The sequence below is a fragment of the Ylistrum balloti genome, unplaced genomic scaffold (genome assembly GCF_031769215.1).
Source record: "Ylistrum balloti isolate Yb309-2 unplaced genomic scaffold, AGI_CSIRO_Ybal_v1 Utg369850, whole genome shotgun sequence".
Taxonomy (NCBI): domain Eukaryota; kingdom Metazoa; phylum Mollusca; class Bivalvia; order Pectinida; family Pectinidae; genus Ylistrum; species Ylistrum balloti.
Genome location: NW_026782003.1, coordinates 252,927 through 277,382, shown reverse-complemented (window position 1 = coordinate 277,382; position 24,456 = coordinate 252,927). Strand labels below are relative to the sequence as shown.

The window sequence follows — 24,456 nt, the reverse complement described above, 5'->3', positions numbered from 1 at the left end:
TGATGATTAAAACAAGTTGTTGTCGCATAAATGCGTGGTTGTAAATGCATAACTGCAAATGAAATGTATATTACAATGTGTTTATGAAAGGACATGAAGATATATCCCAGCATAGATGGAGAGAGGGGACCACCAACTGCTACTGCATATCTTGTGAATGTCCTCAGCCAAGCACCATCCTGGGAAATGAGAGTAGACCTCAACAAGCGTCTCGTCTTTCCTGATGTAGTGCATACCACTCTGAGACCAGACATTGTGATATGGTCGCAACAGCGCCAGTGGGTCATCTTGGTGGAGCTGACAGTTCCATGGGAAGAAGGGTGTGATGAGGCATATGAGAAGAAAACTGGCAAATAACAAGAGCTAGTAGAGCAGTGCAGACAAAAGGGATGGAACACATGGCTGTTTCCAGAGGTAGGTGCCAGAGGATTTCCTGCACAGTCAGTATGGAAGATGTTCCAGAAAGTGGAACTGACAGGAGCAAAGAGGAAAGCAGCTATTAAAACCTTTGCTGAAAGGGCTGAGAGAGCATCATGCTGGCTATGGTGTAGACGAGATGAGCCAAACTGGAGCCCAGACAACAGCAAGCATTGATTGATCACCACTGCTGACCCGCCAACCAGAGGACGTCGTGGAATAGGGGTCGAAACAACCGATGATGGTTGGAATTCACCTGACGATGCTGACAACAGAAGGCTCAAGAGCTCCATGTCATCAGTGTCTAACCGAAGCAGCGGTTGGGTTACCATTAGCAGAGAAATCTGTAAGTTCACATGAAAGGACATGAATATATATCCGAGCATAGATGTAGGAGATTATTGGTGCAGCTGGTAAAACGGTTGGACATTTCATCTCATCAATGGACTTTTCAGATATCTTAACTTGTAAATGGATCATTATTATCAAAACATTACTTCGACATGGATTTCCACCATTTTCCTTGTAGACTATCAACACTCACGTGACTTCAACCTTACACTAACGTGGTGTTAGTTGATGACCTATTATAGCTCGATATCAGTATTATGTAATCAGGCTTCGAGGACGTGCCATCGCCCCTGAGAATATATGTCGATAAAATTATTAATACGATATATATGATAAACAATTAATTGTTTTACAAAATAAACATGAACATCATTACCAAGATGTAAGTTTGATTTGTAACGACGCCAATAATAGAATTTATTTGCGAAAAACATTACCGAGATTTCAAACGATGATATTTATATCCGCCAATACGGCCGTGATCGTATAGTGGTTAGTACTTCGCGTTGTGGCCGCGACAACCCAGGTTCGAATCCTGGTCACGGCAGCGAGCTGTGTCAGTCGCTGTTACGGCACGGTGGATTACTTTTAAAATCATGACAAAGAATCAGCTAGCACAGGACGCAACAAAGAAGCAAATATACGAACACTTATTAATTCGTTATAATGTACATTTTAGGTTAGTGTAATTAACTTTTAAGCATAGCTGTCAATTCTGAATTTTTTAATGAGTTCATCTGTGAAATTGTGGTATGGAATTGGGAAACGTTTGAAAACACTCTTTTGTACTTAAACCATGCGTTTGGCTGTTCAAAATATTTTGAAGTTTTGTAGAGGTTTTAGTGCGTGAATAACATTTTGTGAAGGTGATTTCGTTTTTAATGTTTTTAATTAAATACAATTAACCACGTTTTCCAGTTGCTAGTGTATGTCTCTTTCAGTACATGTATAACTCTGGAAGACTATGATTAGATTCAGGAAAAAAATTGAAAACTGCCAATAAGTTTTTCCAATCGTTTGAGTTGATTTCGAAATAACAAGAACACAGAGTACTTCGAGGGGTGTCTCTTACTTAAAAGAACAAGCCGTTGGGAGTTCTATGACAATGGATGGAAAATGAAATTAATGTGCCGACTGTGGTCGTATATCAATAGAGGTTTGGTGACTAGATATGTCCTCTCACATACCTATTGTACAGCTTTTCTATGTGTAGAAAAAGAAGACTATATTTAGTCTCAAGATAGGCCATACGGAATATGAGAAGGAATGCAACGTATTATGAGGTTGGTGAAAAATGAGGAGCAATGCCGAAAACAAGGCTATCTATGTCCTTCACATCAAGAGTTTAAGAAGTTCCAAATACCTAAAGATATTGCAACCACGTTCAGAGCAGAGACAATTTCCCCAAAATGTAAAGTTAAATGCTAGATTAATCAGTAACCTAAATAATTTGATTGATCATGCTCTCTTGAAATCTTTAATCCTTGGTATGAATCACATACCTTGTACTTACACTGTTCTTATAAATCTTCCTCGTCGTCTTCAACAGTAACAAACAAACAAACAAACAAACAAAAAGGAATAGATCATTATATCATGTCAGGTCATACACATGGCCTAATAATGAATTTCTTCTTACAATAGTATAAAATAGAAAATATGCACGAAATAAGATAAAAAAAACCCTATAGAAACACGCTCTTCGCGTGATGAATAAAAATATGGTCTCTGTGTGCGTGACTGTAGGAAAAGCCGAACTGCCAAGAAAGGTTTGTATTTGAGGTTTTGTTACTGTACGAGCTGAGGTGTTGAGGCGAATTACTGTTGAGGCATGAACTTTTAAGTAACACGTTGACAACTGATAATTTTCGTCTTAGCATTTGGAGATATAAAATGTTGACTAAAATCAATAAACGTGAAATATGACTGCGATACGACATGGTGTCTGAGGACTATCATAAGTCAAGTGATTCCGACTTAGCGTTGACGTTATATCATTAGTGACCTTACTTGCCTTCATATCAGTATTAGGTAATCAGGTTTTTAAGGGCACTAGATAAATGAAGATATGACGTTTCATCCCACAAAAGTTGTATATTGAAAATATATTTTATACTGTATAAAACAACTAATTTAGATATTTCTATAAGCTACTCATAATAATTATTTTCTAGATACATAAAGATTGCAATTCCTTAACGACAAAGGCATCAATATCATAAAACCAATTATCAAATCCGCCAATACAGCCGTGATCGTATAGTGGTTAGTACTTCGCGTTGTGGCCGCGACAACCCAGGTTCGAATCCTGGTCACGGCAGCGAGCTGTGTCAGTCGCTGTTACGGCACGGCGGATTACTTTTGTCCATCGTCTTTATTATTGAAAATAAACATATACTATGCCGTGTTTGAGCGGCATTCCATTTAAATATTGTACAATGAAATAAAATGTTTAAAATGGAATGTATGTATCCAAAACCTGCAGTCCATTTGTACTGATCATCCTGTGACAGCGAGTATTCATCATTTTCATCGAATTTGCGCAACATGAGAAACAATTTTGAAAACTGACTCTGCTCATCAAGCCCTATACAATCACACATTTATTAAGCATATGTTTTACTGGTCAGTGTGATATAGATCTACTTATGATCATTTTACGGCCTAAAGGGAAATAACTTCATTCCGGATTTTGGTAGTAATTTGTTATTAGTTTGTACGTAAATCCGGATAAGTTGACAGGTACCTAAAGAATGGACAACCTAAAACTTCTATAGCGAGCGTTACCTTGGTAATTATTGATGTATTTTGACTATATTCTACCTACTGACAGTACGATGACCACTGTGTAGCCTACCAAGTAGCTGTTATTTAAAGTACGTGTATCAAGAACACTGCCAACTTCTATGATGAAACCTGATCCTGTGAAAATGCTGATGTAAAATAGGTGAAATGATGAAACCTGAAACCTGATCCTGTGAAAATGCTGATGTAAAATATGTGAAATGGACTAACGGTGTGACTTAAAAGCATATGTGTAGTGAAACGGTGTTTTTGCTAGTATAAATACAGTTAGTCATGGAGACTTGTTCAACAAATGTTCCACTGAAAACACTCTTGTCGTATTATTTACCGGACGTCTCTACAGGTCCGAAGTCCTCTCACATAATGACATTTTGTCTTATTATTAATAGAACCGTACTTTCAATACTTGATCAAATTTGATAATCCAGACTAGATTCAGGCGAAATAAAGATGAAATGTGATATTTGAACCTTTAAGATTTCGTTTTTTTTTCAAAATCTATTTTTCAATCAAGCACATCATATTGCATCCAAAATACACTAAACATTATGTACTTTATGTAAACTGCTGATAAATGGTCAGACTGAAAGGAAATTTTGTATCTATCCAAGTTTTTAAAAATATATTACACTTGTTAAATTCTTCTTCCAACATGTCTAGACAAAATTTGATAATCTATTATTATCTAATATTCAACTTAAACTCAATCTTCTAGGCGGGGCGTGTACTTTCCCTTCTGAGGTAGATGGTGCTTGGTATAGCGCCCACAAAGGCCTTCTTACCTTCAACTCAACAACACTGTTTGGCTATCCTATCGCCATGTCAGCATTGGTTACCTCCCTTGATTTCACATGTGAAGAGCAGAGTGGCTATAAATACTTCCTCAGGTAAGACATTCGTAATTATCTCCAAGATAGTGTTTGTAACAAAGTATCAAGTTAGGATACATTGTTTTCGGTAACGTATTTTAAAACTTAATATACTTGTCTGTGATATCTTTATAGAGGCTGGATTAAAATAAAATGTTGGAGTTTCAGAAAAAGAGGAAAATCGTGTTATATTTGACAGCGTTGCCCTGGTAGTGTGATAATTATTAATGCTACTTTTCATGATATGATGTTGTTATTGATTAAAGTTGCATGATTTCTTCGACGTCTCACAGGGCGACAGAAACAGCGTTCATTTTTAGAGACGACTACAGGGGATACCTGTGCATAGAACTACGGAGAGTGTCCCAGTACAAATATTACTACTACATGGGGACAAGTATGTAACAATACAATCCAGTATAAAACCACAATATTTTTTATACAAAACAAATAAAGAAAGTATAGACTTCTTAACGAATCAAGGTAAAGAATTATAGTATATTTCACAAGAAATTGTTTTGACAACAAAAAATATTATGACGATTATTCTGCCAGGCCAATCTTCTGTAATCTTTTAACTTTCATTTTAACAAGTATTACGTTTTATTTCTGATAAAAATATATTCATTCTTTATATGCTAAAGAACAAAAGTGAGTATATATTGATGAGATTTCCAGTAGAGATATTAATTACCAACATGTAGCTGGTATCAATGTATTGGCTAAATACGTTAAATTATACAATTAGATAATGTTGTTAATCAGATTTCTGATTATTTACACTTTTTTTGTAAAATTCAAATTTCCTGTATGCTTGGTTTGGCACCTCAGTATACAATAATCGTGCACACTAAGCCGACATGTCCAATAAAACAATATCCATATAACATATGTTATATAGTTGTTACATTGTTGTATATAGTTGTGTATTGCATTGTAGAATTAAGTTCTACCAACAACGACAATATATACGCAAGGGTGGACGGTTTGACCGTGGCCATGGCGGATGCCTGTAACGAGCCCGAACCTTACCACGATGGAGCCTTCATCACGCTTATCAAAAACGGTAGGATATTGTAACTGTTTTCGTGAATGGTGTGAAATAGGGCGGATTTCGGATATTTTTTGTAAAATGTGTGTCAATTTATTATATTCTAACATGGTCTCTAGATGAGACGAAGAACTTAAATTGATATTCACTTCATAATTATTTGTTGTGACTTTAACTTGTGCTTAAAACAATTTAAAATTAAGAGTTACTATCAACTGTTTAAAAAGACTTTTACGAAAAATATTATCATTATTTGTAATAGGGTCCCTAGAATCCGGACACGCTGAGGCCACTTGTCCAGAGCAATTTCTAGCTAAATACGAAAATGTTACAATATCAAATGCCGATGGAAGTACGGCATGCACCGGAAGCACGTTTGACGCCTGTACTGACAAAACAATTATGAACCACACACATGCCTCGTGTACGTCAGGTCTTGTATTCTCAAGTGAGTATGGACAGATTTGAGATGATACATAAATGGACAGTTTTTGCTTTATTTGAATGGGAAAACAAGAGTAGAATGTTTAACGAATTCGCTTAAATATTGGTCAGACTGGAGAAAAAGATGGAGATCTTTTTCAGTTCCAAATGCTCAAGCGCGTGCGAACGTTCTAAGAACTCTTGGAACGTAGGAGATAACGTATTAGTGAAAGCTTATTGTGAAGAACTAACACAAGTCTACCCAATTTTTGTTCGTGATTTATTTTCACATAATCTAATAACGACTAAGGACAGTTATTTCTAAATTCGATGACAATAAATTGTACACAAAGATCGTTTCCACTAATAGCACGACCTTAATGAATTATAGGTTTAACTTGAAAAGCGAAATAATTGAAAAAGGTATGCTAGATAGATTCACAACGTAAACTTTATTGAGGTTTAGTTTTCACGTCTATGTTCAATGGCTTTTCTGGATATTTTATTCACAGAAAGTATAATTTATCTACACATGGTGTGTAAGTAAGTCCTCCATCAACGACTTACTGATATCTGTGTTACAGTTAATTACCATTATTACAGGTGGTGGTGCCTTGACTTGTCTACATTCTATCATCAATGACAATTTTACTTATCTCTCCGTGTGGAACAATGACGTCACAGTGGACGGCTCGACCACCTACAGATTTAGCTGCTTTGTGAGTGGATCTGATGTCCGCGAATAAATATTTGTAGTTATAATCATAACAGAGCTGATTGAATTTTACGTTTACAAATATGAGTGTCTCACACTATTATTCCATTTTAGTTTAGAAAGATTATTAAAAATTTCCAATTATATATTACATTCTATACAATTTAGTGATATATTTATTTTTAACATCGAATCAAAAAGAATGCAACATAATTATGTACACTGATGGGAGAAATGTATCAAAACAACACGCAAATCACCGATTTGTAATATATGGATTGTTCTATATTGAATTTTTTCTTTACTGATAGGCAAATTCCACTACAGATCTTTTATGAACAGTCTATTTCCTCTATAAATCCTCTTTATGGATATGCTTTTTCCTATATAATTGTATTTATTAACAGTCTATTTCATCTATAAATCCTCTTTATTGATATGCTTCTTTACGTATAATTGTACTTATAAACAAGCTATTTCCTCTATAAAACTCTTCGTATTGACAGGTTTTTACTCCAAAAATTCTCTTTATTGACTGACTATTTCATTTAAAAATTATCTCCCTTGACAGCCGATTTCTTCTATAATTCTCCTTTATAAGACAAGGTATTTCATCTATGAATTATCTTTATTGACAAGTTATTTTCTCTATATTTATTAACGGATTATTTCCTATATAAATTTTCTCTATAAAAACAGGTAATTTCCCAGACGGGTGATGTAACATACGCTACAGAGGTCCCTAACTATTGCACAGATTCCAGCCAGACCTCTACGTCTGTCACCAGTCCAGGAATCGCTTATGTCTACTCCGCTAGAACAGGTAAGCTTTTAGTCAGTTAATACAAAATGTAACAGTAAAATAGATAATTCTTTAGTATGGCCCTTGAAATCTGCGATATTACCATTAATGTTTTACAATAATGTTGGTAAGTATACCTGTTAAAGTAATTAAATCTTTGGCATATGCCGGATAACAAATTTACTAACGCTTTTTTGTTTCTTTATTATTGCTTTTTGTTTCTACCAATATGGTTATAATTCCACCGATAAATATTCTTGTATGGAATAAGAATGTGTTATTTTGAAAAAAAAGAATAATTCTTTTAATTTTTTTTCTTTCTACAGAAACCTGTGGTAAGTTTTTTCTCGTTTTTTAGTAACATCTTTTAGTTGAAAAGACTATGTTTTTCAATGTTTGTTCAATACATCACATGTTTACATAAAAGTAAGTTCAAGTTCCGTCTCAAAGCTACATTGAGCTGACTTAAAGATATACAGTAGTCACTGTTTGTTTTTTATGCCGTACTATGATACACGAGCTAAATGTTAAGATATGATGTAGTATTATCTAAACATATAAATGATATCTATGTCTTTCAGTTGCAACATCTGCCTTACCTGAGTACACGACGTACATAATTGTCATCATTGCTGGTTTTCTGGGACTTATTGTACTTATCATTGTAATGGTAATATGTATAAAGAAGAGAAAGAAATTGAAAGAGTTTTGTAAGAGATGCTGCAGAAATAAGAAGGAAAAACGAAAAAGCTCTGGCACAAGTTGTCATTCTCAGAAAGGACTGACGCCATTAGATGCAAAACGACGAGAATGGCGTATGAATAAGATAAGTTTGAACATGATACAGCCTGTAGGAAAAGTGGAATTACTATATCATAAAAGTCCATCCATGAAGGCCAACCTCTCCAGACGATCCTCTTTGAGTAGCATTGCTAGTTTCGGCAGCATGTTTAGCCTGAACTTTAAATCCTGAACTTGTCATGTGATTTGTGTGTGAAACAGGTGCTAGGACAAATAATTCATTTGATATTAAGGTAACGCATGTTTCAAAGTTATTTTTGTTGGGTTTAAAGCATACCAGATAAACGACTTTATGTTCTAAATAATCACATACAGTGATTTAAGATATCTAAGGTATCAAATTTAATGTACCCTTATCCATATTTAGCTTCTAAGAAAATCATTGCATGCTTGACCTACTGAATAGACAGGCAAAGTAAACGCCATGCATATGAAGATGCATACCATTATCTGTGATAGTGATTATAAATATTATCTATATTTGTGTGACTGTGATAACCATTATTTGACGAGTGGTGTACGAGTTTAATCTGGCCATACCAGGACCACATTTCAGTATTAAAGGGAAAACGGGTGTACTGATAGAAGTAACGATCTTACTGAGACAATGACAGGCTGTTTCTTTTGCAGTGTTGCAGTCACTTGAGAAGTTGAAGTAAATACAGATGTTGGCATTTTATTAAACAGAAATAACTTGTCTTCCGGATATATCGACCAGCACTGCCGTAGAATACTATCGGTGGAATTAAGAGGGCATACCCCATAATGTGATGGTTATTTATTTACTTCGAAAAGCAATACTGGATAATTTAACTTATGTACATATAGATATTTCACGAGAAATGTCCTACAGTCCGATTTATTTGTCTGTGATATACACTGTATAATAATTACAAATACGTCTTATATACATTGAACGAAATTTATTGTGATAATATTGATAAACTTGTGATTAAGAATTGAGTTATGTAATATGAATATGGACAATGTGAATAAGTTGATGGACTTTCTATGTCAACTTTTGTTTTCCTTCGTGATGGTTCCACGAAATGGTACACCCACTATAGTATACCTTTGATACATGCCGCCATGATAGTGATTATTTCTAGGGTTCATCACCTAATGAATCCCTCTTGAATAAAACAATTAACGCTGATCGCATATTGATATATTAAGTCATTATCATACTGTTGTTGCCTATAGAGTGTATCGGATGTTATGATACGTTTTTTTTTATACTATTCGTCTCAATAAAAGTAATGTATTTAATAATATAATTTTGGGCGTTCTCGTGTGTTTATATTTTGTGTTACGTTGTTTTTGACATGATGGTAGTTGAAATATGTTCGAATGTTTTGAAGTTGTTTGTGTTATATGACGATTGACGTGTTTGATGCTCGTTAGTTTGCCCGTTGGTTCCATTGTTTTATACATCGTTCTCATTTGAAAATGTAACATTACTTACTTGGATTGACCAAGGTTTACATAGCGGGTGTCGTCGATGAAGCAGAAGACGCTTACTCATCATTCATCATACACCATGTTCACGATAGAGGAAAACGGACTTCAACAGAAATATTCTATTAACTACTTCTGATTGGAATATGAAGTTGACCGTGGATGCCATTATTAAGTGGGAAAAGAAGCTTATTAAAAAACAAAGAAAGAAAATGATGTCTTTCAAAGCGATAAAGACATACATTTCATGTTTTGAATTTAACAATTCGTGGTAAAGTGTTGTACATATACTGAAAGTATACCGAAAATATTCGTTTAAGCTTTTGAATTAAAACCGTGAGATACACCTATTATTCTAACAAAGAAATTCCTTAATTATATATGAATCATCAGCATTACAACATTAAAGTTTTAATTTACAAACCGTAGTGCCAAATAATGAATTAAACTGCATCATACAGCTGTTTTGATCTACAAGGACTCATCAGTGATGCTAAAAGCCTATTTTTTGGAAACATAGGAGGCGATAGAGGGAAATCGACAGTTGTGTAGATGGGCAGGTGCACAAGCCCTAAAGTAATTTTTATATGTTGAATATTTCAGAAGAACGTCAGGTAATGTATGTATTCTGAACCGTGCAACTATTTGAAAAAATTCCAACGTGAGTTACAGTGTTGTATCTCAATTATTTTTGTATTCATCCCATTCAAAGAACGCAGGACAAAATTACGGCATTAATATATGAACTGATAACAGTAGCCGTAGTGCTATCAGTTCCAATTAGAGGCATGGCATTATCTATCCTTTTGTATCTTCACTAAATCCAATCTCTGTTCTGTCATTTACATTATCCTTTTAACTGTAAACATGCAATTGACATCATATCAGAATTTCAAGTTTAGAACAGGTTAAATGTAATTTACCTTTATACAGTGCTAAGACTAAATGCTTCAATGACGTACTCCACGTTTATCCCCTGCAGGGACATAACCATACAATAGTTTAAATTAAAATTAGATTCCCTATAGGCATCTTCTGACAATATACGAACCAATATACCTCATTCCCGAACATCGACAATGTAAACGCATTAATTTCCGATGCCACAATGTGACCTTGTACCTATAAATGCAGCTTCAAAACTTCAGTGACTTGAACCGTCAGTGGCTTTATACTGATACACCTCTCCCACAGATATTACACCTTAACTATGGCAGGTACGTATTTTGAAGGTAAAAGGATACTTTATTTTTTCATGATATTGTCCCGAGGCTTTCAAATATGATATAATGAAGATTAAGAGACATTCTTTTGAAGAAATCTTAAAAAAGTAAAAGCAGAGAGAGCAGCAAAAAGAGGAACATGATAACAGAAACATAAAAGTCTTCCTTAGTGATCTCATTTTGCTAAATGATACATTTTGTCAGATGTTGAAAAAACTGAACAGGCCGGATATGGATATTGCTGTAACGGCGAGTGCAAATGCACCAAAGAAGTCCGTGGTTCGGAATGTAAACAGACTAAATGTACTTGTTGTGCAGGTAAGAATTTAAGGTAATCTTACTTCCTGTTTAACAGAGTCGATATTTCATTTTGTCTTTTGTAGTACCTTATAATCTTCGTTCATCTTTGTTAAAATGAAACTTATTATTTACAAAATGTATACCTGATCTGTTGATCACATATATCACCTCCTTCATCGTATGATATTTTCACAATATCACCGAGAGTAGAAAATCATATTCGCACATTCTTCGGGTTTATCTTAACAATGAGACATTCTCCTATTACTTGTTACTAGATGAAGTATCTGTTTCTACCTGCACGAATGCATGCGAGTCCGCTTACACGTACATTATTGGGAAATGCCAATGCTCAACAACGTGTGAGTGTCCAAAATGCAGGTCATGCTGTGGAGGTATGGTAGTTTGGTTCTTTTCTCGACTTTCTATCAATTGTAAGATTAAACTGATTGTTTTCTCGTACTATTATCGTTTTGCTCTAAAGTGAATGAAATCATTGGCGCTGTGTCGGATGACACATCAGTTGCGGAAAACATTACATGATCATGTTGTACTTAATCAAGGATTCTATAAGGATTATGTTAACTTTACCGGGTCATATCTTTTGTTATTGTGTTTCTTATGGACGTTGGCATAGTCTTCCTTCTCAATTCAATTGCTTTACTTGTTCACTTTTTAAATCATTATTTATTTATGACTTAGAATAATTGACATATATATGATCACCTTGTTAATCTGTTAGATTTCTTCTGAAAACATATAATAGATAAATAGTACTGCTGGTAAATGATAAACGGAATCTATCATACAATGGTAATTGTTATATAGATTTGTTTACATACACTGTATGCCTACAGCTGTCCCATTAGAACAGTACTACTACTAATCTATATGGATACTGTTTACTTTTATTTTAACCAAAGGAAACCCCACGAACTGACTTGAGAGCCGTGGCACACACTTGACATCCATATGAAGGATACCTTCTGTAATGGATCTTAATAATAAAGCAATTTAAACGCATATTTTGTAATTTCTTTAATATCCAATATATTTGTAGAGCATGTATAAAAGTTCTGGACGAGTTTTATTTTGAACAAAAATGACCCTGTCGTGACAGCTGGGATGAAAACCTATCTAAATATATATTTTTCTTTTCTATTAATTTCAGCTGTTAAGACGTTTATATGCTGAAATCCATAGCTATATCAGTTTAAGTACTACGGTTTAAAGATATTTATATTTGAAAATCATTATTTAACATTACACCTTTCTCACTTACTCATTTGTTCGTCAAAAACAATGAATTTAAAAGTTTGTTTATCTGTCAACTGAACGTGACAAAAAGTAGAAAAAACAACGTAACTGTACACTATTTAACATGTATAAGTGTAACATGTAGGACAATTATTTCAACGACACGGAATACAAAGAGAAAATATATTTGAAAATTACTACATCAACTATAATTGAACAAATGACGCATGTTATAAACAGTTTAGGTAGGATGAACATCATTTCCTACTGTCTGTTGCTTTTTCTACAACCAACGTCATCGATGAGTCGTTCAATACACTTCTTACCAACTATATTGCAACCAAGATGTATTTATTTCGGATGATTGATCATCTACAGCTGTCGGTTTTCCGGAATGCCTCTTCCAGTTTGGTTGCTATCCTTTGTATTAGTAGCTATATAGCACAACGTGTGATCTGCTTATAAGTGACGTCCTCATTCGACAAAACAAGTAATTTTTTTGAACACTAGCGTTCTGAGTATTTACATGATTATTACTGAATCGAAACCAGTTCTATGGCGTTTTGTATAGTAGAATATCAACATTGAAAGTGGTCAGTGATGGTAAAGCAGGTTAAGGGTGGTTTTTTAGTAACCATTGATGTAGTATTGTTATCCAGTTGATTGTGTGTTATTGTGATTAGTAACTGGAACAGAATCAACACCCTGGAACGTTTTAGAACAGCCATAAATAAGAAAGCAACACGCACAAGAAAACAGATAACGTGTACAAGTGTAATTTTGAAAGGTTAATATGCGATACGATGAAACACACTAGGTCAAAAGGTAGACGTTCGGCAGTCGTGATAAATTCATGAACAATCACGGACCATTCCAGCTGATAATTCCAAAAACGTGTAACACAGAAGAAATCTTTCCAAGCGTCGAGTAATTTACGTCATCTGTGAACCACATGTTAGGTCATATGCAAATAGAGACGAGGGGTCCATATACTCTCGAATCATCAAATATCTTAAAATGAAGGCGTTGAATAATTATTTATGTTATTGCCCAATCAAAACAATTGTTTTAGGCAAACCACGTACTCGACATAGAAAGCTCACACACAAACATACAACGAGCTGTGATATATTGTATGATACAGCCATCCTATCGTCTCTTCAATTATATATCGTGATATTAGTTATAAACTTCACTTGGTGTTGGAAACTTTTTATCTGGCGTTCCTCCAACTATTGCAAACTCCATATTACGATGTCTGTCAACTACATCCAGCACGGTATCCATCTTGTACTTACTCCATTTCCGGTATGTATAGATTTGTTCTTTGATATAGTCGTGACATGGATGATTGTGTACCTGCAATTATACTCACATTGCTTAGTGTACAACTTAATCATGTGTAGATATCAAAATTAAGTGGAAAAATTAAAATAAATATGATTATTTTCCTTCAAAATTCTTACTTGAGATTAACAGCGATATGAACTACTTGTGAAATTTTGAATGATTGTCGATTATTGTACTTCTCAACAAGATATGATGACATGTTAAATATACATACCAAGTCTGTCACAATACGTAGGACTTTTATATTAGCTTCCCTCAAAAACAGCCTCTTAGAAATGAAGATACACTCGGCTCCGTCACTGACAAGGCTTAACGTTGTAGACGGGCGGGAAATGAGAGCCTCCAAACCCTAGACATTTGTAAACATTTTATAAATATATTTCAGTTTCCTTCAAAATTAAATAATCTTACTTTGAATAAAGCTTGACTAATAATTAGCGACGATAATGACAACAATATCTAACTACATTTAGTGTCGGTTCACATTGATTTTGTGATTGTAAACTTACAAATACGGAGCCTGACTTTAGCTCAGAAATTTGAGCGTGAAGTATGCGAGGTTCTGAGAAATGATGATGATGGTGGTGACCTGGCTGTGGTGGTATATTGCTATCCGCTATCTGAAACAGATCGTTAGCGTAACAATTTGGTAAGTCTTACTTTAACATTAACTGAACACTTATACTAAATACTATTGCTATTTTGATCATTTTAAATTCCATTAACTTGCACTGAAATATTCTGCATTGAACAAGGAAAATGTGTTGGTTACATGCACAAAGTACCAATTAGAACAGACAAAATCCCTTAAACAACGGACCTGGTAGACTGAAAATGACAATAATGTATTTGACTTGTACTGCAAATCGATAGTTGGATGATGAAACGGTATAATTTTTCAGTCAAATGCTGAGGTTTGAAAAAAACCTAATATGCTATTTGATAACAGTTACCATTTGTATCTCATTGAACTTGCTCTTTGTGACGTTGGCTGACCGTGACTGAGTACGCTGACAATCTCTTTTGGAAGATTTACGATGTACATCTGTTCATAAAATATACATATATCATTTATACACACATTTCAGTAATATCTCATGATGTCGATTCATTCTTGAATTAAACTTGAATCATGAAAAACCTGTGACGTCAAATTTACTATAGATATCGTGACAATACAACGAATGTATTTTAAGAGATAAAAAGCAGCAAGGTGTAACATTTATGTAAATTTTTGTAAGTAGGAATGCGACGTTACCCGCTGAGTGTCGGAAGCCATTAGGATGCGTATGTCCTCTCACTCTATCTGTCCATAGTGGCGTGGTAGCCTCCTCAACCTGGAGAGAAGATGTCATGAATGAAACTATATCTACAGCAACTCAATTCTACTAATATATATTATGATATTATCAATATTACTGACATGATACTTTGGATTTGAAGTGCATCTATTATTACGTTGCATTCGTTTTCAATAAACGTAACAAGTGTTCGATAAAGCCGATTTACTGAGAAAGTGCCCCCCGGACTTACTAGCTGTATACTACTACAGCTTATCTAGTTTGAAGCTGAACATAAAAGACAGACTTGATAACTCTTACATTTATTCAAATCGCTTCATTTATGCTAGAAATTTATTTACACTTATGAAGGAAACGACAATAGCTCTCTTCATCTACCTACCACACTTGTCTTTTGTCCTTTTTCAGTATGGTCAGAGAGTGATCCAAGCGTGTTACTTCTCGTGAGCAGATTGTGTCGAGATTTCCGTCTATTCATCCGACTAAGCTAAAACGATATGCAATCTTATTCAGTAGAATTGGATAGTGTATGAATGCTCAACCGAAAAAAAAGTGAAAAGGCAATACTCTCTATAAAATTTAGTGGCGAATACTAGACATGGCAACTAATCTGTAGAATAAGATGGTGAAATATCTCTACGAGTACTATAACGCCTTGCTAAAATTGTGGTAACGCACAACGCAAAACATTCATGCGGACACTGTCCGCACACACGCTCTATAGAGAAACTAGTTTAGGATAAAGCAGTTGGTGCTGTTCAGTAAATATGTTTGGTTTATATGACAGATAGAAAATTAAACCTAAAACCCGTATAGTTATGACTTAAATTGATCGATAATTATAAAAGTCATATCTAATTCGACAAAATTATCTGTGTACGGATACCGGCTGTATAACAAGCTGTGTAACAAGCAAAACACTCTAGATTTACTTGAGTATAAATTATTTGTTCACAAACTGAGTGAAAAAAAATAAGAGTTATACAGATGTAACTGAAATGAAAAATTCTTTTCGAAGGTATGAGATTTTAGAAGTTTAATTGCCGAGACAAAATGAGACGTCCCTTTAATGTTTACATTTGTAATGTATATTCATGAATGATAAGTGGCTGTGCACTAAGACTGATCGCGTGTAGCACGTTATAAACAAAGCATTTTAAATTACGATAAAAATGCATCCTGTATCTGATAGATCTACATATGTCCAACCTATAGATTAATGGCTTAATTAAGAAATATACTTACTTGTACCCTGACATTTTGTATAGATTAGAAAATAGAAAGACCCGATCCAACACTTAGCTATACATTATCTCTGAACTTATATCAACCACAAACAAATCGCATATCTGTGCGATAGAACTGCAAAACATGCGCACAGATGTGCCATAACGTAATCGCCCAGTTTTCCTATTGTGCGCTAATCACGCATACACCGTGCACGCATTGCACATCCTATAAAGTTTTGCAATCTCACAACTGTGTTAACCTTTGGAATTGTCTCCCTTTTTAAGCATAAAATAATATGTCTAAAATTGTCCAAGGATCACAGAAGATCTGCAGACATACTCTACCTCAAATATTCCTGTCAATCGATTAAAATCCGATTGAACTGGACAAACAATTGATCAATAAACAACGTCTATACATTTTCAATGAAACGATGTTCCTGTATTTTACATGATGATAAAAACAACATTAATTTATCTGCTTATCTTTTCAAATTTAGTACACATGAACACATAATGTACTAATTCATTAACTTAAAAGCATTGTAAAAAACATCAAAAAATAAATTAAAAAAAAAAAAAAAAAAAAAAATGAAAAGAAAAAAATTAATATTGAAAATTTCAGACGTTGGATCATCATAATTCCCATTCCTTTTTCTCACTATTTTACGTACGTTTGTCTTAGCCTCCTGTTTATACGAATCAAGCGTCCCTGTGAGCAGACTGACGCCAAGTGACGTCTCATTAGAGTCATCGGTTTCTAAAATTAAACACAGAAAATGAATATAATTCTTCTTATTCCTAACGCATATATGTCTTTATTTTACATTCAAAGTACTAATATACACTTATACATACGAGTACTGATTGGTAAGTTGTAAGCCTTGTATTGAAGAAGTTAACTAGGGAAGTGGTTTATGTTGAAAAATAATGCAACACTTTAATATGAGACTCACAACTTTTCAATCAATATTAGCTCTAAGCTTAACATCCTTTGACTCCAGGTCTGAACTGTAAATCATTGATTGTACAAAATACATCCGTTATAAGACAATGTTACAATGCACTTTTCACAAGACATTTTATTTAGATTTCCATGAAAGTGTAAAATAAAATCACTCACTTTGGCGTCTGGCTTTTGCCCGTATTTTTCTCATCTCTGTGTAAAGAGGGAATGCATGTTCCATGTGTTTTGCGAACATTGGACCATGCGTGCGGTCTGCCTCTGTTTCTATGACATCACTAAGCATCAGACACGCCCCCTACATATGTAAATACACTTTTAATCACAAGTCTTTTTTTATTAAACAAGAAGAAAATACCAACATGTCAACATAATCATAATTCAAACCCTAATTCAATAAAACCGATGCAAATATGCAGAAAAGAGAGGCTAACATGGAGACCGCTGGAAATGAAAATGGCGATAAGGCCAGATGGTTCAGAAGAGTAGTCATTTTCTACTTCATTCAAGACCAATTTCACTTAACCAAGGGTCATTTTTCGTTTTATCTATGTTTTATTTTATTCCATATGGATTTCATTTTTTTGATCGGGGTATTGTAACTTCTTTCAATATTGATTGCTTTTCAATAAATGAATACTGCAATTGTTTTTGGACCTTAATTAGAGGCCTACTCATCGTATATAACCTGTGTCGGTCTATTATCTTAAAAACCAATGTCGATCACAAGGTATTTCGTAAATCGTTGCAGACATCATAGCCCATTAATGTAACTAAAAGTTCACGGACTACGTCTGCCGTACGTTGCTTACAAGATTTATACTGATGACGTAGTATTCCGGTTAAGTAATATATAAGTATAAAACTGGTGTATATACTAAATATACATACCTCTGCCACGACGATGACAAACTTGCTATCTCTGCTGTCTTTGACGATTACATCACCTTTCCTGATGCAAACAGTATTAACATCAAAGTGAGTATATTGTACTGAATCAACTCATCGCATATCAATTATTTTTGATAATTAAAAAAAGATGAAGACATTAAAAAAGTTAAATAGAAAATAATTCAATACCTGAAATACTGATAGAAGAATCCACTAGTATGGTCTGCGAATACCTCACAAGGGAAATCTCTAAACACTGGTAGATCTCTGTAAACAAATAAAAAACCAAACTTGTATTATCAAATAAAATGAAAAAAAAATCTTCATTTCATTACTACCAAATGACTGTCGTTATAGCTTACATGTTATAACAAGCCCTCCTCATTAACCCCAGTGGATACCACTAACGATCCATATTATTCAATGCAGTACTGAATACTTTGAAATAGTCATTTTAATGAACGCTTTTTTAATACCATATCGTCTTCTATTTCTTTTGTGGGACAGTTTAGCTTAAAAATAGACAAACGGTGTATAGGGAAATTCCCCTTGGTGGATAATATGAATTTTACACACACGGCTTTTCAAAGTGCAGGTGTTTTCAAAAACCGGAAAACTTAAAAAAAAAAAAAAAAAAAAAGAAATGCAAATAGATAAAAAAATAGATAAAATTAAAAAGATGGAATAGTAAAATGTATCTGCTGCTGGTAAAACAATTGCTGAAACATTTCAATACAATACGGTCGTTATTTTATCCTGAAAATGAAGTCAATCCTGAAAAGAAGCCTGTGTGCTCTAAATAAATTAGCTTACACGTGCTAAATATTAAAGGAAATAGGACGAGCCTTAAGGGTATAAAAAGGTTTACTTACCTGCAAAAGTTAATATGCTCCACCTTCTCCAGCATAAGTGGGACTTTGATTATTTCGTCAAAATCCTGTAAAATGTGAAATAAAAAGTCGCATTTTCCTGTATATTAATAATAACATTTTACAAAAAGAATTGATACTTACTTATTATAACACTGTAGTACAACAAAAGTGTCGCATTTTGTTACTGAGACAGTTTATAGCTCATCCGTTATACTTTACACATTACAATAAAATTAACGCATTATTGACTTAGACCACATTATCTATCGGCAACAAAGAAAAGTAAAAATAAATTGTCTGTTGAGGGTTCAATCCAGCATTACATCATGCTCAAATCGATAAAACTGACTGATGAACTCACTTTATGTTCAAAATTTCAACAGGATCCACAAAATACGCGATCAACAAACCTCTTTCTGAACTACTAACAGTTCACACGGGGTCTTGCAAATAACAGTAGCTGTTCGTCTTCCGCTTTCTAGTAATGCTATTTCCTGAAATATATACATTATACTTGTTATCGTAATAGTGTGAAAAACAAGTAGTCAAAACCTGATCATCACAATTGGTATATTGTCAAATGACAAAATTTAAAACAAAAAGCAATTTCCATATTATATTTCGGTCGATAATTCTATCATAAAAAACTTTGTTTTGCAACCTTCTTTTTTGATAAGAAGTAGTTTGGTTATCTTTGAACTTCTAGAAACTATGATGCTGAAACGTACATTATAAGATTGAACTTCATGTAATTAATTAAAGTTAAGGTTCCATTTTAATTTCGGGTAAAAACCTGTGATTTATACTGATATTTACTGTCTCCTCAGTTCACTACTGAAGTAATCTTCACTCTACCTACCCCAAATATGTCCCCAGCTACGATTTCATGTACAGTTCGGAAAAATGGTTTTCCAGTGCTAGGATTAAGGTCTTTAGTGTTGACAATTGCCGCTCCAGACAACATAATATAGAAGGCTGATGGTATGTGACCCTGTCTCAATATTACACGTCGTGCCTCGTATCTATCACACAAATACCAAAGATAAAGATTTACGAACAACATTTATGTGAATAGCACCTCTACAAATGTATGGCCAAAAATAAAATAAATTGCACTATACCTTCTAGGACTCGTTAGTGATTCTAAAGGCTCTAAAGTTTCAAAACCTAGTGGAAGCTAATGAGGAAAATCAAGTATTGAAATAACTACCAATGTCTAGATGTCCAAGTACACTAGCCCAATCATTCAATAAATTTAGTAATTTTCATATATTTTGTAAATTCACTATAACAAGTACATTTGTATAATCTGCATCGTGCTATAATAGAACTCTCTGTGAAATGTCTACAGATGATCTGCTTTAGGTTATATTTCATATTATGCGATTTTGTATTGATCAGCAACAATACATTTGCAGTTAGAAGTCTAACAGTCTGATTTGTTACTAATTTTCTGTCGTTTAACAACATGCGATAAAAATATATCATTAAACTTACGTCTGGTATTCCATACACATTGCTAAGTGTATCTGGGTATGGGCTGGATAGTCTTTAAATGAAGTGTTATCTCGCATCAGGCTGAGAATCTATACACACAAAATTTAGGAGATATTTCAACACATGATGGCGCTTCTGTAAAAACTCCGGAGGAAACAAGATAGAAAAGATTCAGCCTAAATTACCAAAGAAGATTGATAGATAGAGCAAAAAGTGCAATAATCTGATCAAAAGGTATATTTGTAACCGGCCTACATGCTATTGTAGTGAATTTTCAGAGTCTGGACCTACCATTTTCACATCATCAAGAGTCCGTGTTCCTTTAGGAATGGAGAGCAACCGTTTCAGCCTGTCTCGTTTCTGTGTGGCATTGTTGAAATAAATGAAAAAATATGATATTTCAGATAAATAGCATCTTATATATGAAAAAAATTTGGCTAATGACATGCATTTTCCATAGTAATGAAACATAAATTATACAATGAATTATAATTAAAAAATAAAAATAGACCTGAAGCAATTATCATGCTAATTTTGCGTTTCAGCTTGATAAAATCCATCTATTAGTTTTATTGTCAAGATTTTAACGTTTTGCTGTCGATAGACTCAACTATTTATAACGATGTTAACAGCTCACCGGTTCAACTTTGACGTAACTGTGAGGATTAAATGCGACCTTTTTGTGGAGGTCGTCGCGAACGTGTAGATACATTTCCATAAAGGACCACTCACTTCTATCTGGCTCTCGTACGTAACTATTCAAACCGAAAGAAACGCAATGCAACGTCATTTTTGTTTTAACTTAGGTTCGAAAGACAAATATCAGAAATTACAGGAACACAGACACTGAAGAGTTTGCTTGTCAAGAAGAACATAATTTTCTTCATATTTTTTTAAAGAATGTTATTTATCAAATCTTGTGATATGTAAAATGGAATGCTAGGAAATATCACAAACTGAACCCTAAAACACTCAGGAACATAGATATTCCACAAAAAACAAGACAGTTAGCAAAGTAGTAGGGATCACCCTGCAGGGGAAAGTAAACTTAGTTGTTCACACGTTATTGAAGAAATAGTGCACGAGCTGTTGTTATAGTCAAGGAAATATATATCAATCTATATACATCATACAACACAATGTAGTTACATATTTCCACAATCACTCACAGTATGTCTTTATAGAGAAAAGGTTAACATATTTTTGTTCTTACGCAATGTAAAACTTCTAAGCGTCATTTCGTTTGAGGATATTTATTCTTTCACAATAACTCTACTTCAAAGGTCATGTTATCTCTTTTGCGGCGTCTACATTTGTACAATGCAAATATGCCCAGCAACGTGAATCTTTTCAAATCAATAGTCCGGCAAACACTGACTTTTAATCAACCTTTGACTTATTTCAATCGTTAAACTCTTTATAACATACATACAGATATATTGTTCAATAGTATTTACCTTTTCAGTGCCAACAGTATCCTTGCCAAAAGCCTCACAGTTCGGGCAATCCTTCTGAACTTTAGATAGGGCTTTTAAATAGTAAAGTGAAACAATAAGTGTTCCTAAAACAATGAGTCATTCGATTTCAGAGCAATGCAATCACAAATCACATTGCCGTCATTACGTCATGATACTTTAAATGTCCATTAAGATAAATAATTTAGAACTAACACGATTATTTATACTGTGATTATTATGTCCTTAAGCGAGACGTAAATATGATTACTTATAGAGTTTTAATTACATGAACTATATTAGTGCAAAATTGAGTTTGGGACTGTAATTAAGTACATTTTATACGAAATAATAGTAAGTCCAGCGATATCTTAAAGTGAATAAGAAATGTAATTGAGGTTGTTGTAACTAAGCAACTATTGAAATGCAATGTTAAAGCCATTAGTTCCGTTGTTGTACACCTCGTTCTCGTTTGGGAACGTGACATTACTTCCTTGAATTGATCAAGATTTGTATTGGGGGTGTCGTCGATGAAGCGGAAAAAAGCTATCTGTTTGGAACACCTTGTCTTATTCTCCTTGTAATTTTATTAAGTGTTCGTGTAATTCTTTCTTTTGTTCTTATTTTTTTTTTGTTCGGTATTTTCGTCGGTTCTCTATGTTCACACAACAATTTAGGCGTTAGTAATTGTAATAAAATGTAAGGATTGTAGCTGATATGATAGTGACATGACAGTTCTTAGTTCCTGATAACTATGATATGTAAACACGTCATTCTGTTACATTACATGTAAATTCCTTGTTGCCAGAACAGAGATTACCGGAGGGAATTAGACGGATAAGTCGAGATTATGTAAACATCCCCCAGCAGGAATTAAACACCGAGCCTTCAGAATTGTCATTGATTTAGTCTTATCGGTCAGTCTAAGATGTGGAGTACATGTAATGTGCATACACCTGTCATTGTACAGTGACATAATCAATGGTCCTTATTAAAGATGTACTAACAAGCATATTACCAATAACGTTAAAATGAACTCTGCTTTTGTTTTTGTAAAATTTACTACGCTTTGAATTATTCATGAAAGTTATACTTAATTTGTATTCAAATTCATACAGTTAAACAGTTAAATAAGATACAGCGTCGCAATTATCTCTACTCAGTTTTTCATACATTTTCAATTTTGTACTTCTGATTTTGAAAAACATTTCAATATTTTGATTTTTTTTTTTTGAAAATAACGACATTCATGTTTTTAGCTTTAAGTCATTGGAATACCATGTACCACGTATTTGATAAGAAATCGAATTGTATTTATTAAAGAGTGACTGCGGTTTTACCTTTTCCGTGGGCTCTGTAGGACAATACTCCGCTATTGTGTCTGACATATTTCCCAAACTATGTTTTCTTCTCGATCTTAACATTTTTCCTAACGCTCGTGACATATTTCTTAGAGTTCGTTCCCTCTCCTTTTGGACACTGGCTCGTCTTGACCGCGGCACTGACCCAACAGTGGACACTGAAGACTTCGGATGAGGTGAAGTAGACCTAACAGCTAGTTTCTTCAGCAGTACTCTTGCCCTGACGTCCGCATCCTTTCTAGTGAGAGAAGTGCCAAGGCGGACTGTAAATTCGGGGGGTTCTTCATTATCTTTTTCCAGTACATCCTTTTGTTTTTCAGGATCATCTAAATGTGGAATCTGAATTGAATCCAAAACGATAACACCATTGTGAAGCTCAGCATTGTTTCTCATCGCCAGACGTTCTTCGTCGACCGCAACTTCATTTTGTTGTTGATGAGTGACTAAGTCTTTCTCTGTTTTTGCCGAAGGTTCCTCTATAATTGTGTACGGGTCCCGTAAGATTGTGGAAGAATCCTTTTTTTCAGCCATTTCTTAATCACATATACTCCAATAAATGAATAAAAATATTAATTGTAATGTTGCGTATTGAAGAAACGTGAAATAATCTTTCAGACATAAATAGATACACAGTACTACATTCTACTGTACCTTCACTTTCTCCAGCCGATATTTCAGTATCAAATTCTTGATCCTAACCTTAAGCAGTCAATGTTTCTAATCAGTTGTTATGATTCGCACGTGTGATATCTCCAGTAATACCTACGTACTTCATATCGCTATCCCTCCTGTGTTTGCGGGGCAGAGCATTGTAAACTCGTATATAATGAAGGGTGACACAGTAAAGCATGTGTCGAGGTGAGGGTTGCCCGGTGAGACACGATAGTCTTGTTTTATTTATCAGCGGTCTTTAAGGCGTTGTGTTTACACATAATAATGTCGTGATACGATTTTAAATTAAATTATTGTGTTTAGAAGGGAAAACTCTGAAATAATTATAAATGATAGATACAATTATCGCTCCTGAACAGAGGTAGAATACTGTATGTTTCCACCTATATGAGA

General features: G+C 34.1%; 2 protein-coding genes and 2 non-coding genes across 4 annotated transcripts; 3 read left to right on the top strand and 1 right to left on the bottom strand.

Annotated features, from left to right (window-relative positions):
- Positions 1 to 453: 453 nt before the first annotated feature.
- LOC132545481 (uncharacterized) lies at positions 454 to 8,406 on the top strand. The gene is made up of 9 exons (XM_060209164.1): positions 454 to 583; positions 4,289 to 4,460; positions 4,736 to 4,839; positions 5,383 to 5,508; positions 5,756 to 5,941; positions 6,520 to 6,635; positions 7,331 to 7,454; positions 7,760 to 7,768; positions 8,015 to 8,406. The coding sequence occupies exons 1-9, from the start codon at positions 454 to 456 to the stop codon at positions 8,404 to 8,406; spliced, it is 1,359 nt and encodes a 452-aa protein (XP_060065147.1).
- Positions 1,244 to 1,315, top strand: Trnah-gug (transfer RNA histidin (anticodon GUG)). Its single transcript has one exon. It is a non-coding gene; the product is annotated as a tRNA-His (tRNA).
- On the top strand, positions 3,017 to 3,088 carry Trnah-gug (transfer RNA histidin (anticodon GUG)). Its single transcript has one exon. It is a non-coding gene; the product is annotated as a tRNA-His (tRNA).
- A 5,245-nt stretch (positions 8,407 to 13,651) lies between the features above and the next one.
- Positions 13,652 to 23,922, bottom strand: LOC132545480 (uncharacterized). The gene is made up of 18 exons (XM_060209163.1): positions 23,371 to 23,922; positions 22,034 to 22,104; positions 21,214 to 21,331; positions 20,868 to 20,936; positions 20,577 to 20,665; positions 19,939 to 20,101; positions 19,490 to 19,573; positions 19,080 to 19,144; positions 18,397 to 18,474; positions 18,208 to 18,268; positions 17,476 to 17,614; positions 17,027 to 17,112; positions 15,506 to 15,610; positions 15,081 to 15,159; positions 14,776 to 14,867; positions 14,332 to 14,442; positions 14,037 to 14,171; positions 13,652 to 13,831 (listed from the first exon to the last, which is right to left on the bottom strand). Exons 1-18 carry the CDS (start codon positions 23,920 to 23,922, stop codon positions 13,652 to 13,654), a joined length of 2,277 nt encoding a protein of 758 aa, XP_060065146.1.
- Between the last annotated feature and the right edge of the window lie 534 nt (positions 23,923 to 24,456).